A 14,981-nucleotide genomic window follows, 5' to 3' on the forward strand; every position below is an offset into this window, starting at 1 on the left:
CTGCCAGCCCCAAGCACCACCAGCTGCTCAGTATGAAGGCTCTGGCTGATCTTGACCATCTGAATCCATGCCAGGCACATCCTGAGGGGATGGAGAAAACCACACCTCTTCCTGGGCCCTGCGAAGGCCCTGGGCGGGACAGTGCTGCCCCACTCCGTGCAGATGCATCACATGACCCAGCCCTGGGCGGGGATCACTGGATCCAGTCTTCAGGTCAGGGATGGATGCACAGCTGGGTGCCTCCCTGACCCTCACCAATGTCCACAGGCCAGGTGGGGCAGCACTGGCAGAGCAGGCCCCCCCATGTGTCCAGGTGTCGTGGGCTCAGCAGCTCCCACCTGGATGCACAATGCAGTGAACTGATCCCCATGAGCCACCTCAAGATGCCCTCAGCTCCGTGGAAGGCACTGAGCCTGTGCCCTGATGGAGAGCACTGGGGGCAGCAAGGTGATGCCATCTGTCCCCTGGGTCTGAAGGACCTGCTCCATGTGTGAGGGGTTGGGGCCTGGAGTCTCCCACTCCCACTCACCACATGAGGCCGCCGAGCGTGTGGGCACAGCCACTGGAGCGGCTGTTTCCTGAGTCCCTCCACAGTGTCTGTGTAGCGCCCCTTGTTGAGGTCCTGGGCTGCCCCCTGGTCCCCAGCCCAGTGTCCCCCAGGGCCCTCTTGCCTAAGCCTGCCCGCAGGGCCAACACGCTGATGACAGCACGGGAGGAAAGGGACCAAGGCTTTATTGGGCTCTGCTGTGTGTCCAGGCTCCAGGCCCCTCCTCGGGAGCTGCAGCTGTACCAGGGTGCAGGCTCCCAGGGTCTTGGCTCCTGGCCCGGCAGATCCCTCTCTGCACTCCTTGAGTCCTGGTGGGTGCTGGCATCTGGGCATCACATAAGATGCAGGCCAAGGAGCAAGGGAGCCAGGGAGGCCAGGAGGGCGCCTGGGCTGTGGGAGAGGCTGGGGGCCGCTGAGTAACCATACTGCGTCCTGCAGGAGCCCTTCAGCTTGTTCAGAGCAATGGGCTCCTCCTCGGGGGTGGCCGTGAGGTTGCTTACCTGGGCACGGGTGGACAGTGGACCGAGGGTGAGCTGGTGCCCAGGGGCAGGGCGGGGCGTGGGCGGCCCCCCCTCACCTTCTCCACCGCCTTGAAGACCCTCAGCAGGTTTTTCGCCAGTGCACCCTTGACCTCCTCCTCTGTCCAGCCCCTCTGCAGCAGCTCGGCCACGAGGTCTGGGTACTTGGAGACATCTTCCAGCCCTGCGGGTAGCCTGGCGGGCCAAGGCAAGGCTCTGTGGGCCCCGCTGCTCCAGAGCAGAGGCCAGGTCCCCGGGTGCCCTTCCCTCCCTGGCTCTGGACCCACTGGCCGCACCCTTACCTGCTCACACCGTCATAGTCCCCACCGAAGCCCACGGCTTGGGCCCCGGCCACCTTCCTGATGTGGTCCAGGTGGTCTGGGGGGGCACAGCTCGTGAGGGCCCTGGCCAGGCCCAGCCCGTACCCCCTGGCTGCCCCTGCTTACCGGCCACCTCAGTCAGTTTGGCCTGTGATGAGCAGCTCACATAGTCAGTGTAGAAGTTCACCATCACCAGGCTGCCCGTGTCTTTCTGCCCGGGGGAAAGGGGCACTGAGCACTGGCCGGGACCGACAGGCAGCACCGCAGCCCCCGTGCCCGCCCTCACCACTAGCTGGAGCACATCGTTGGGCACGTTGCGCTTGTGCGGGCACAGCTGGTAGGCAGATGAGTGGCTGAAGATGACGGGCGCTGAGGACAGCTCCAGGGCGGCCCTCATGGTGGCCACTGACGTGTGGGCCAGGTCGATCATGATGCCCAGGCGGTTCATCTCCCTCACCACTTTCTACAGGCGGGGATAGGGCTGAGCCAAGCCGTGGGACAGCCGGGCCAGGGCAGGTGGCCACTGGGGCACTCGGGGCCCGGTATGGGACACCAGTGGGTCCGTGAGCACCCCCAGGGCGGGCACAGCAGCCCTGCTTTGCTGGTAAGGAAGCCAAGTCTGAGAGGCGAGAGCCAGTTCCCACTTTCCTCCTGGGGTCCCCGACCCCTCACCTTCCCAAACTCTGACAGCCCCTGGCTCTCAGCCTCGTCGTGCCCTGTGTCCACCAGCCAGTTGTCAGCCCTGCACAACAAAGAGCGGACATTGAGCACGGAGGGGCGGACTCACCCCGATGAGGAAGGTGCCCGGGGCAGGTGTGGGGGTGCGGGTCCCGAGCTCGGCCTAGCACTGCGCAGGCACCTTACCAGGGTGTGTTGCAGCTGTGGGTGAGGGTCAGGTAGCGCATCCCCAGCTGGTACAGCGCCCGCAGGACGCCCAGGCTGCTGTCGATGGAGTGGCCGCCCTCCACGCCCACCAGGCTGGCCACCTTACCCTCCCGGAAGGCCTGCTCGATGCCTGCAGGGGAGGAGGGGATGGCACCCAGGGTCCCTACCATGCCACACTGTCACCGCTGCCCAGCTCGGCCAGGGCCCCACCTTCACTGCTGGTGACACACATGAAGGTCTCAGGGTACGCCTGGCACATGCGGTGGATGACATCGATCTGCTCCAGCGTCCTCTTCACGGCGTCTTTGTCCTGGGTGTCACAGGGCACGTACGCAGACCAGAACTGGGGAAGGGGAGGGGGGAGCTGAGGGCCAGGCCTAGGGTAACCCTGTGACCCAGACAGAGCTCCAGTCTCGGGCCTTGGGGGATAGGTGGCGCCCAAAGGGGCAGAACTACCTGGCCGCCCACAAAGCCAGCCCTCAGCTTGGGGATGTTGGTGTGCGTGCCCGCCAGAGTGCTCAGGTTGGCCCTCTTCTCCTGCAGCTGGTTGTTGAACTTGGTCAGCAGCTGCCAGGGCAGGTCGTTGTGCCTGGGAGCACAGGTACCCAGTGTGGGGGTGCAGGCTGTCCTGTCCACCGGACACACCTGCGCATTGGGAGCACCCCCTGTGCCCCACCCCTGGCCTATAACCCCAGCTAGGGCAGCCAGGACTTCCTCCTGGGGGCCACTGCTCCCCTCACAGTCACCAGGGCTGGAGGAAGCCAGCCAGACCATGTGGATGGGCGCAGCATTCGGAGCTCACAGTGACCCCTGCAGGGCCCCTCCCCACCCTTAAAGGAGCTGGGGATGCTGGGCACGGTACTGGGCGCAGTACCCCGGAGCTGCCACTCATCCGAAGGGAAGAGCCCTGCACCCAGCTTCCTGAGACTCCTTCTCTGCCCCTAAAGGACCTGGTGGCCACGTGGGCTCCGTGAGGGCTACCTCCAGCTGCCCGGCAGGCCCCAGACCCCCAGAGCAGAGGCCAGGTGTCACCATGAGCTCCTTAGAAATGCAGGCTCAGGCTGGCAGTGCGCACACAGGGAGGCTGAAGACACCGAGCCCCAGGCAACACACTGTCAGCACTGTCTGGTGCTGGGGGGCTGTGTGCCTGGGCTCAGCCACTCCATCTGTGCCTCCCTCTGATTCCAGCTGCCTCTGCTCTGTGCCTCCGTTGCCCTTCCGTGGCACCTTGTGCAGAGGGGTGAACAGGGTAACAGTAGCACTGATGTGGGGGGCTAGCTGTCCTGAGATACACGTCACCAAGCAGCTTCCTCCACGGGCTGACATCGAGGTGCTTACGCACACTGAGCATGAGACAGCATGGCATGCGTGGCAGTCACACAGGCAGCCTTGTCCTCCAGATGTCAGCTGTGACTATGTCAGGGCTGCCCGTCCATGCTGATGCCTGTCCAGGGTCCACTGGGGGCTGACGCAGGTGGACCTCGTGGCTCCTCCAGGAAGCTTGTTCCTGCCTGGGCAGCACAGTCCCTGCCTCTCCTCTGCCAAGGGGCACAGGCTTCAGCCCCATCTCAGCTGGTGTTCTGGGCCCCCTCTGGGCACCAAGAAACCTGCCACAGGGGTCACCTTCCAGGAACTGTGGGATTTACATGGTGAGGGCCGGGCTCTGCCCCCTGCCCTTCGCAGACTGTCGGGAAGCACTCAGGACAAAGGAAGGGTGGGTGGGGTGAATGGGGGAACAGATGGGCGGAGCACCAAGGTGTGATTGTGCCTCACCCAGGGCCCCTCTTTGATCTGCAAGGTGGGGCTGGGGAGGGCTCTGGGAAGGAACTTCAGTCCTGTGCCTGAGGGGACAGGTGGGGCCCTGGGGAGGGGGAGAAGCCACACTGTTCTCTCCCCCTTCTCCCCCAGCCCTCCCTGCTGGGGACCAAATGCCAGGGTGAAGCCTCTGCCCACTGGCAGGGCCACTCTGAGCTGCCAGACCCACCCCCTTCTGTGTGCCGCTGCGTGATGGCCCCAGCGGGGCAGGAGAGGCCGGTCACTCGTAGGACACTGCTGATGGCCCATGTTAACCATTCTCTTCTTCTCCTTGGTAATAAGCCCTCATGTTTAGCAGGACATCTGGTCACTTGGAATAAAAAACTTCCTGGCCCCTCTGTAGCTGGGCGTGGACTTGTGACTAAGTTCTGTCCTGCGGTTCCAGAAACTCTCCTTGCTAGGTGGCTATTTGCATACCCCTCGTCCCTTCCTCCTGCCTGCTCACTAGTGTAATAACGTGATGCCTGGAGCTGGTGCAGCCACGGTAAACCACGAGAGACAGCAGCCATGCGTCCCTTGCATAAGAGGGCTTGTGTGTTGTTGGGGCTGCTTGTTTGGATCTCACCTGAGATCAGACTGACCAGCCCACGGCCTTGCCTAGCTTTCTGCCGCTGGACAATCCCAACTCCCCACATCCCTCCTCATTCCTGTTTCTTTTTGGGCCCTCTTACAACTCATCCACTCTGCACAACTCCCAGTGCCTGGACTCGGGTCTCCCTCTCTGAGCCCAGGTGCCCCAGGTCCACCTGGAAGTGAAGGGGCCACTCCCGGCCTCCCTGCCCTGAAGGGGGACTCTTCTGCTGGTGCTGGTGTACAGGTCCCCTTCTGCACACAGAGGGGATCTGGGGAGGCCAGGGAGTGGCCGAGGAGGAGCCTGACCCTCATGGCCAGCTGGAGGCGGCAAAGCTGGGGCCAGGCAGGGGCCAGGCAGGGGCCAGGCAGGGGCGAGGTGGGAGGAGGCCGGGAGGGGAGGGATAACGGGGAAGGGGAGCCACTGGCCCCAGACTGGCTGCTGCTGGTCCCTGGAGCCAGGCGGAGAGGTGACCGCTCCCTGCATTGCTCACAGGGGCTCTTCTCCAAAATGCCCAGTGGTACCTGCTAAGTGGCGCCTGTGTGCCCAGCACACGGGTGCCCTCAGTGCCCCTGCCCACCCAGAGTCTGGCGTGCGCAGAGCCCTGACTTCCAGCAGCTAAGGTGGGGTACGAGGGCCATAGTTGTACAAACGGGGAGGGCTGGGGTCCCCACTGCAGGCAGGAAGAAAAGGGCCAATGGCTGGGTGTCCAGAGTGCGTCCACAAGGGTTGCAGCTGACAGCTGGGGCAGGTAGGGGCTGGGAGAAGCAGCTAAGCATCCTGGGGCAGCCGGAGGGGGTGGGAGTCAGGTGGGCACTGCAGACCCCGAGAGAAGGGACAGAGCCAGAGAGATGCCCACCTGCACGTGGGACGCCGCCCTCGCCTGGAGTGGTCAGGGAGCAAGCTTGGCCTCGAAGTTCTGAGGGTGGGGACTGGGGTCTGGATCCCCTGCCCCAAGCCTGGGCTTGGCCACGCCACTCCCCGCCCACCCCACAGACACCTCACTGCGAAGACGTCGCCATGCAAGACCCCGAACACCTGTGACCAGCAAAAGGCTAGAGCACATCCTGGTCCTGGCAGAGCGCCCTCCGGTCCCACACCACTCACCCGTCGATGACAGGCATGGCTCGCATGATGGTCTCTGCCTGCTCGCGGAACGTCTGCCCAGCACACGTGGCCACCAGGGCCCAGAGCCACCAGCTGGTCCACATGACAAGGTCGAGTCTGCTTGATGCCTGGCCTGTGGGGCAGAGGATGTGGGGCATGAAGAGCTGCTCCACTTCGGGGAGGAAGGAGGCCTTTAGTCCAGACAGTCGCACCATCGCTGTTTACAGCCCTCATGTTAACGAGTAACCAGCGCATTCCTTCCCAGGCCGGGCAGGGTAGATGGTCGCCACCTGAGGCCTGGCTGTCCCTGCCAGGCTCCGAGGGCCATAGCTGGGCGGGGGCTCAGGAGGGCATAATAGCCTGGGGAGCAGGCAGCATGAGGCAGGCGTGATGAGTGTCAGCCCGGCCTGGGTGTGGCCCGGCCCAGCCTGCCGGCCTCTGTCCAGGGTCATGGGGGCTGGGGTCAAAGGGAGTCCCGGCCAGGCTTGCGCAGCCACCAGGAGCTGCGTTTCCTGCCCGGGTGCCTGCCTGGGCCTCTGAGCCTGGCTTTCCCTGTGGTTCTGGGCCTTGCTGCCCTTTCCACTGGGGCCAGAGTGGGCTGGTGCTGTGCCTCCTGCAGCTCCCTCCACCCCACATGGGGCCTGTGCTGAAGGCATCTATGGGCCTGCTCAGGGCTGCCCGCGCCGAGGGCCTGGAGGCACATGCAGCCCCGCACATCCTCCTCCCAGGGCCCAGTGTCCCACACGCGGGCTGCACAGCCTCCCTTCCCTGGCACCAGCTGCAGTGTCTCTGGGCTCGGGCCCAGGATCTGAGGCTTTGAGGCTGCCTTGCGGGGTGGTGGCCACTTTCCTTCACCAACGTGGGCCTGCGGCGTCCTTTCCTGTTTATTTCCACTCTTGGTTCTCATCCTTTTGGTCTCCGAGTTCTTAAAGTTTTTTAAGAGCACACAGTTGCCCGCCTCGTCAGACAGCTTTGTCTGGGAATTGGGATAATTCAAGCCAGGACCTGGTCTGCACTCTTGGTTGGTTTTGCTACATTTTTCAAGTTATTTTTTCCCCAACTCCCACAGTTGGAATGTTCTTTTTTGTATCACTACTGTGTATTTCCCTCATATTTTATCAGTCATATTTAACCCATTATTTCCTTTCAAAATAGAGAATCCTTAACGTGTGCTAGGAGAAATAGTGCACATCTGTAATCCCAGCTACTCAGGAGGCTGAGGCAGGAGGACTGCAAGGCCAGGCACGTTCACTGCTGGCCTGGGCAATTCAGGGAGATCCTGTCTCAAACAAACAAAAACTCTCAATTCCTAACGTACATTTCAATGTAACAAGACATCTCCCTGGATTCACTGTTTCTTGTGCGCTTTACTTCCTCTTGGATTATCTGTTCTGCGTCTCAGTGTCCCCAGTCGCTTCTGGGGCAATGTCCCCAGAAATGCTGGCATCACGGCTGGATTCTTGGGGTGCTGCAGCCCTGCCTGGGCTGGTGTGGGAGGGACCGGTGGGCTCCGGGTCTGGGACCCCTCATCCTCCCAGGGTAGGCCAAGCTGCCTCTTAGCCTTCGAGCTTCCTTCCAGGTTCGGATTCAGTTTTGTTTGAGTTGTCTGATTTTTCCTTCATTCTCGGGCCGTTCTTTTGTCGGTGAGGTGAACACACAGCCCTGACCTGAGCCTGCCAAGTCAGGACACCAAGCACAGAGGCTGAGAATGAGTGCCCAGCTCAGGTGCCTGGCAGGCTGGCTGTGTGGATCTGAGCCGCTTCATCCCCAAGGCCCAGAACCACCAGCTCTGCTTGCCTGGAGTACACCCCTGCGAGTGTCTTCTGGGCTTCCACGTCACACTGCTGGGCTCCCGCTGTGCACTGGCCAACGGGCCCATTCCTCAGCTTCAGTGTAAGCACCACCATGCTGCCTGCATCTCCATCTCGCTGGATGTCGGATTGCACTGTGCCTTTGAGGTGAGACAGGGCCCAGAGGCCAGGAGGGCTCCTTCTCAAGGGTCCTGCGGTTCGTCCTAGAGTTCCTGCTGCTACCCCCCCACACACGATGGTGCCGCGCAATCCCCGAATCTCATCCCCACTCCACAGCCTGCTTCTGCTCCCGCCCTCTCCACGGCCCTCCTGGCTGAGGCTGTTGGGAAGCAGCAGCTTCCTGAACTTTGCACTTCTGCCCCTTCACCTTGCAGCTCTGTTCTGCTGTAGCCAGTCCTCGTGACACCCAGGGCAGTGGGTGTAGGTTCATTTGCTGAGCCCTTAGCGTCTGTGTGAGAAGCTTCTGCCCTCGTACCCAGCTTCAGTTCTGCTGATGTGTCGTTCCGAGTCGAAAGCCACATGCCCTGAGCCCAGGCTCCACAGTCTGTCTCCGGGGCCCCGTTGGTGGGAACAGCACCAGCATGCGGTCTCTCTGGCCAGTCTCAGGTCCCCTCTTCATCCTTTCAGTCCTGCAGTTTCCCAGCATGCAGGGATGGAGCCTGTTCTGTTGTGGTGAAAGGTTGTTCATCTGTAGGCCTGGTTTCTGGATATCCGATGTGACCATCTCTGAAACCCTGCAAGGGTTTGAGGACATTGGGTCTGGTTTGTTTGGCGGCTTCTTTAGCTTTGTGGTCAGCCAGCTGGTTTCTTTTTGTGGTAAACTTCTGTTCTCTTTGGTGCCCTTGGCAGTGTACAATGGCCACTTTTCTGGGTTCCCAGATTGGTTCTAGGAGTTGGTGCATCTCTCTTTTATTTTTAATCTCTTTTCCCCTGCTGTTAGAAGTCCTCTCTCTTTGTATATTGCCCCGTGAGCATGAACAGTGGCAAAGGTGTACTTTGAGTCAGTATAAATGTTGACAATCTTTCCTCGAGCCCATCGGAGGGCTCAGATGAGGCCCCAGAGCTCTGCTCCCTGTGCTGACCCCTCTAGGAAGGGGCTGCCCCGATGACCTGGTCGGTGGCAGTGACTACACACCCTGCCAGTCGCTCTCCATCAGGCATGAAGCTGCTGCCCTAAGTGAATGGGGTGGCATCTGGTTGAGTCTTTGGCTCCTCAGTGAGGTCAGGTCAGCTGGAGAACAGCTGTCAGCAACTTCACCGTCATGGTCTGGCTGGCCCTCCTCAGCAGGCAGAGAGGTGGCTGGGTTTAAAGTCCTCACTGTTGCAGGCTGACCCTGGGATTTCCAGAGTCGCCCCTGATATTGGGCCATTCTGGCATTTGAAAGCCACTCATGTCCTTGATTGTTCATCAGTCATAACCGAGTGGGGACTTTTACTCAAGGCTCTGTCCCAAGGTCAGTTTGTTTTCCTCCTTGGTGAGAGTCACAGCTGCCACCAGAGCACCGAGGCCGAGGGCCAGTCCTCTGTATCAAGAAAAAGTTATACGTTGGCCCCCAACTGTCGTTTTAACCACAGGACCAGAGTGAGGGAGCCTGGTGCTCCCTAATCTGACTCAGTCTCTGCAAGTCCAACCAGGCCAGGCATCTGGGCTCCTGCTGGTGATGAGAACCAGCACAGTAGGGAGCTTGCCGATTGAGCCCCAGGGCTTGGATTGCTGGTTGGGGCCGGTGAGGTCAGAAGCTTTTGGCTTGGTGTGCTTTGCTTTTCACTGGGGCATTCATTTTTCCAGTGTCCGATTTCTTTGCAATAGGCTCATTGGTTCGGGTGCAGGAGAGGTCTGTAGTTGTTTTCCCCAGCCTGCATGATGGTCCCAGGCAGTAAGTAGGATCTGTTTGCCGAGCACATCTGCAAGGAGTGAGACCTTTTGTTTTATTTTCTTTTCTGCCTCTCGTTGGGCTTCTCGGTCTCAGATAGCAAAGACTTTTGTGATGACCTCAAGCAGCTGGGTAGCGTTCATGCTGGTGAACTCGAGCTTTTGGAGTTTGCACCAGATGTGAGGAATGGATTGGGCTACAAAAGCAGTGTTGACTATGTGTTGATTTTCAGGAGTCTTGGGATCGAACAGAGTGAGGATGGGGAACGCCTCGCAGGGTCCCTCGTAGAACTCAGCGGGGGACTCGTCTGGCTTCTGTGGCACAGAGGCCGTCGTGGACATGTTAGTTGGCTTCTCGGCAGCAGTGTGGACCCCTTGCAGGATGGCCCCGAGGTATCTTTCCGGGGCCTCTGGTCGCGCTGCAGTGTGAAAGTCCCATTGTGGCCCGGTCTCGGGAACCATCCATCTGCTTGGCCCAATCTGCTCGGTCTTGGCCCATGGGGAGGAGGCCTTGGAGGTGCTTTCTGGCCTCAGCGATGATTCTACGCCTCTCTTCAGTGTTGAACAGGCCGTAGAGCAACTGGCCGCAGTCATCCTGGGTGGGCAGGTGGGTCTGGAAGACGGACTCCACGAGGTCAGTGAGGGCCTGGGGCTTCCCGGAGTATGGCGGAGTGTGTTATTCCCGGTTCAGATCAGTTGTGGTGAAGGGCTGGTAGCAGAGGGTGGCAGGCCCGGGCTGGACAGCGTCACTGTCCAGGATGCAGGGTGGAGGTTGGGTCTCGCGGACCAGCAGCTGGATAGCTGGGGCTTGAGCCGACTGTAGACCCCTGAAGAGAGGTGTCTCAGGAGAAGCAGTCTCATTGCCATGTGGGGCGGTGGAGGCACTGGAGGTTGGAGCTGGGATGATGGGTGAAGAAGAGGTCTGGCGGGAGACGGAAGTGGGCCTGTTGGGGTTGCAGAAGTGGACTGGCTGTCTGAGCAGGTAGTGGGTCGGAAGGTGGGCTAGCAGGGGGGCTGGTGGTAGGGAGTTTGAAGGCTGCGGGCTCTCAGGAAGAACAGGAACCGCCATGGAGACGCAGGCAGCAGCTTGAGATGAGGCAGTGGGTGGCAGAGAATCCTCTTCTGGTGGACCCTGATGAATCGGGTTTTTTCGGGGTTGGCCACAGCTTTGGGCTACAAAACCTGACTTGTCCCTTCCTACTAACGTAGAATCAGGTCCAGAGTGGTAGGGTCTAGCCAAGAATCGATACAGGGGTACTGGTCGGGGTGCCCTGGCTTGTCAGTCAGACTGCACTCACCACAGAGGGTCCACAACCTTGTAGGCTTTAGTTTAACTCCATACTCTCCACTGAATCCCTTCCTGAAATTCTTGACCATGCAGTCCAAGTCAGAGGGTTTCCTATGGTTGTTACCCATGGTGTATGTGGTGCCCTTGAACGGTGCCACAACAGACAAAGGCAGGGTGCCTCCCAGTGGAGAGCACACAGTGTCCTCCTGACTGCTTCCCTCGAGGGAGTTCAGGCGCATTTCGGCAAAGGTGCACGGGGAATCCCCACCCAGTCACCCTCCCATTACAGGAGATGAGTTTCTCTTATGCTGCTCAAGGCCACCACGGAACCACAGGTGAGGACCCGATCAGTTGTTGAGGACATCGCCAGGCACGCTCACTCACACGCTCACAGCCAGGCAGAGGTTAAAGCACTGCGCCCACCCATAGGGAGGTCCCCAACCGAGGTCTCTGACTTGAGACAGTGAGAGGTGATCAGCCTCTCCTGGACCCTGGGACCGGCCTGACTGGGTCTGAACTGGGCCCCGGGGCCTTACCTTACCCTGAAGTCCTGAAGGGGTTTTAGTCCACCTCTTCTCCTGAGTTTGGTTAGGAAAAGCAAGCACAGTCATAGATCACCCTCACTCGATGAAGGAGGAACTGCCAAGCGGGGCAGAGACACGCTGTCTTGTTCTTCCGAGAGGGCTCCCAGCAGCCAGACTCCAAACTGGCGGTTCAGTGGGCCAGCACGATTGGATTCCTGGTCAGGCAACAAAATGTTGTGGCAAAGTGGAAAAGCTCACTGTTACAGCCAAGTGCGACAGCTACAGCAATCTGAAGACTCCAGTATCAGCCGGCTGGCTCAGAGAAGTTTGCCCACTCCGAAATCTGAGCGGAATTGCAGTGAGATACAGAATTTGAAAGGAACCTTTAGAGCAGAAAAAACTTAGGTAGAAACATCAGGTACTGACAGGTAACTGTTTGAACAGAATACTTTTGATACATTGAGCAAGTACATCCTCGAGCTCGGTCACAGAACTGGTTTTTTTTGGTACCAGGGATCGAACTTGGGACCCTGTGCTTGCCAGGCAGGCGGCGGCAACACTGAGCTAAATCCTCCGCCCTACAGAACATTAGGCAGGAACACCAGGAAGCCCACATGGTTACATTCCTGGGACAGAACATCTTACAGAAAAAACCCCACGGGGGCAAGGGAAAGGCCTGTCCATTGCTTCATCAGTTCCACTCCCTGCCCGGCCTGCACCCGCCCTCCACTCGCCCCGCGGTCCCTCCCTCTGCTGCCTTGCTCGCTCCCGCCCGATGCTGCCCAGCCTGTCTGCACTTTGTCGGCCACATCAGGCTTTCTTGTGCTTATACTCTGTGCTTGGCAAGATGCGCCCACACTGCTCAGCACTTTTACTTTGTGTTTCTCCTGGGATCTTCAAGGCTGGCCTCCCATGAGCGTCTCTCTCTCTGCCCTTTCCCTTGCATCCTGCTGTGTTCGGGGAAGCCACAGCGGAGAGGTGGGCAGGCAGAGCTGCTTTCTTTCGCTCTCTTGGGGGTACTGAGTGGGCTCCAGCCTCCTCTTCCTGTTTGTCTGAGCCTTTGCTCCATTCAGAGCTCTCCTCACCAGCTGCACACCTGCACTTCACACTGAAGCTCTGGGGCCCAGGGCCAGACACTGCAGACCTGGCCGGCCCGCCGGGGCCCTGCGACAGCCAGCCCCGATGCAGCCCTTTGTCCCGCGATGCCTGCCTTGCCTGTGTCTGAGCCGAGTACTGGGCCTTGTGGGGGGGCAGCTCCTGTGTGGCCCCCACAGACCTCCCCACGGCTGTCCTCACCCCATCAGCAGCTCCTCCATTAGTGTGCTGGAATCCCAGCCCGCCAACAGCCCTTCACGCTGACCTTGTGGGTTCTGTTTTGTTCTTGTTGTTTTGTGATACTGGGGATTGAAGCCAGGGCCTTTCCAATGAGCTACGTCCCCAAACTTTTTTTAAAATTTTGAGGCCCCATCACTAAGTTATCACTTAGTTATCATTAAGTTGCCAGGCTAGGTTCAACCTTGGCAACCCTTCTGCCTCAGCCTCCTGAGTGTTGGGATTACAGGTGTGTACCACCACACCCGGCAGGGTTCTGTTGGAATTGCTGCTTCTTCTGCTGGTTCTGGGTGTCACACACAGCATGGTCTTTGGGGTCATCATGTCCTCGAATAACACAGGTCCCCCTTCCTTCTCTCCATGGGGATTCCAGGGAGTGAGCTGGGGCTGGCGGGACAGCAGAGTCCTGAGGCCTGGCCCCTTGGTACAGGACCCCTGTTAGGGGAGCAACTGGGAGGTGGAAATGGCCATGGGGAGCAAACACTGGAAGCCAGACAGCCTGGGGTTGGCTCTTGGTGGGCAGGTGGCCTTTCCCTGATGGCTGCCCTGAGGCCACTACCCACTCACCCACATGCCACCACGGGCGCGATACCACTCCAGTGGGAGCTGGGGAACAGCTGGATGCATAGCAGACGGCAGCAGGACGTTGCGTGGCTTCAGTCCCCCACTGATCCTAGAACAGCCCCAGATACCCAGCTGCCACGCTGGGAGGGGCCCTGACCACACGGTGGGGCTGGTGCAGCCCCAGGGACTCCAGACAGCACCCTCTGCTGATCCCCAAGCACCCTGGAGTCTCTGCTGAGGTCCCCGATGTCCAGCGAGCTCCCTGCCCACAGCACGGCAGGGCTGCTGAGCTTTGGGGTTCATGTCCTCAACAAAGGGGCTCCGGCCCCTGCCAGACCAGCGACTCCAGCTTTCTTCTCCATAAAGCAGAGTGAGCAGTCCCAGCCTCAGACACACATGGACCCTGTGCTCCTGCACGTAGCTGTGACGTTGCTGCTGGAGATGCCTGTGTCGTCTCCGTGACAGCGTCCCCTCTACTGGGCATGGGGCGGGGTCCTTGGCTCGGGGAGATGATTGCCAGAGGGATTCCGGGAGCTAACCCACCTCCCACAGGGACGAAGCCCCAGCCACACCTCTCGGGTGTCCTTCCCTCCTGCCTCAGGTGTTGTCTCCTGAGGCGGAGCCCTGCCCAGTCCAGCCTGCCACAAACAAGAGCGACACTGTGCACCCAACACAGAGCCTGAGCAGTGCTCCTGAGTGCAGACTTGCCGGGCGCCAGAGCCACCCTCTGCTCCCTCCTGCTCCCCATGGACTGCAGCACCTGGGCCCCACGCCAGCCCCTTCACCCCTTAGTCCTTGTCCCTGCGAGGACCTGGTGGCTCCCAGACACCCCAGCACTTTCTCCCAGCTGCAGAGCCCTGGTCTCCAGGGCAGCAGCCAGGGCCACTCCCCAGCACACCAAAGCTGCACCCTCAGTGTCACGCAAGGAGTCAGCTCTGGCCCCAGGTCCCTGGGAGCCACCCCCACCCCTTGTACCCAGCCGACCCTCGTGTGACTTCTCTGCCTCCCCTCTCATCCTGTCAAGGCCCCCGAACCCTAGGATGGCAGCTTGGACCCAGCTGGCCTCCTCCAGGGCCTCCCACAGGCATCCTCCAGCTCAGCGCCCTGAGACTCCCCTGGCCTCTGGCCTGTCCCATCCTCCAGACATGGCCTCAGCAGCGAGCGGCCCCTCGCCTCTCTCCTGGGGTCAGCACCCCTTCCTCCCATCACCTGCACCTGAGGGCTCCCAGGAGGCGCCTGTGACTGGGGTTCCACTTGTGGGGATTTTCTGACAGGTTGGAGAGAGCAGATCTGTACTTCCCAGCCCGGCACCCCAGATCAGGCCCTGTGCCCCACTTACCACTGCAGGTCGGTGCTAGCTTCTGTCCTCCAGGCTGGGGAGCCTGGCCAGCCCCAGTCCTCTGGCTGCCAAGAGCCACCTCTAGCAGCAAGTCCAGGCTGTCACAGTGCTCTAGGAGGCCGAGACAGGGTGAATGCCTCACATAAGGCAGCAGGGCCCAGGCACGCACGCCTGCCCTCCCACACTGTGGTCCAGGGCCTGGGGCTGGGACTCGCAGATGGTTAACCTGGGTCTGTCTCAGGTAGGCAATGGCCTTGGTGCGGGTGCAGTTACGGGGTGTGGGTGCGCCGGGGTGTGGGTGCGCCTGTGTGCGGAGCAGCTCAGGGATTCCAGCTTGTGTTCCTCTCCCCTTGCTGATCCCTGGCAGCCTCCTATGGCCCCTGGCTGGGTGACCTGTATTCCGGAGTCAGGCCAGGCTCTCTGCATCCTGGGGACTTGCAGCTCTGACTGGCCGAGGGGCTGGGAGTCCTCGTTTTATTTATCTGAA

At 60.4% G+C, this 14,981-nt stretch overlaps 1 protein-coding gene across 3 annotated transcripts; it reads right to left on the bottom strand.

The window, feature by feature from the left end:
- Nucleotides 1–715: 715 nt before the first annotated feature.
- Dpep1 (dipeptidase 1) lies at nt 716–14,938 on the bottom strand. Of its 3 annotated transcripts, XM_021256550.2 has the most exons (13): nt 14,721–14,938; nt 14,495–14,605; nt 11,272–11,474; nt 5,764–5,896; nt 2,727–2,859; nt 2,481–2,613; nt 2,250–2,400; nt 2,058–2,127; nt 1,672–1,848; nt 1,512–1,596; nt 1,368–1,443; nt 1,125–1,260; nt 716–1,047 (listed from the first exon to the last, which is right to left on the bottom strand). In XM_021256550.2, exons 4-13 carry the CDS (start codon nt 5,865–5,867, stop codon nt 880–882), a joined length of 1,233 nt encoding a protein of 410 aa, XP_021112209.1. In that variant the 5' UTR covers nt 5,868–5,896; nt 11,272–11,474; nt 14,495–14,605; nt 14,721–14,938; the 3' UTR covers nt 716–879. The 3 variants fall into 3 exon arrangements, with proteins under 3 accessions (XP_021112209.1, XP_004842692.3, XP_087064020.1); XM_004842635.4 differs by lacking the exons at nt 14,495–14,605; nt 14,721–14,938 and having other exon boundaries at nt 11,277–11,815; XM_087207894.1 differs by lacking the exons at nt 11,272–11,474; nt 14,495–14,605; nt 14,721–14,938 and adding an exon at nt 5,976–6,148.
- Between the last annotated feature and the right edge of the window lie 43 nt (nt 14,939–14,981).

This window comes from Heterocephalus glaber, unplaced genomic scaffold, assembly GCF_053883595.1.
Source record: "Heterocephalus glaber isolate CG9 unplaced genomic scaffold, H.glaber_assembly_v1.0 deba00000071, whole genome shotgun sequence".
NCBI lineage: Eukaryota > Metazoa > Chordata > Mammalia > Rodentia > Bathyergidae > Heterocephalus > Heterocephalus glaber.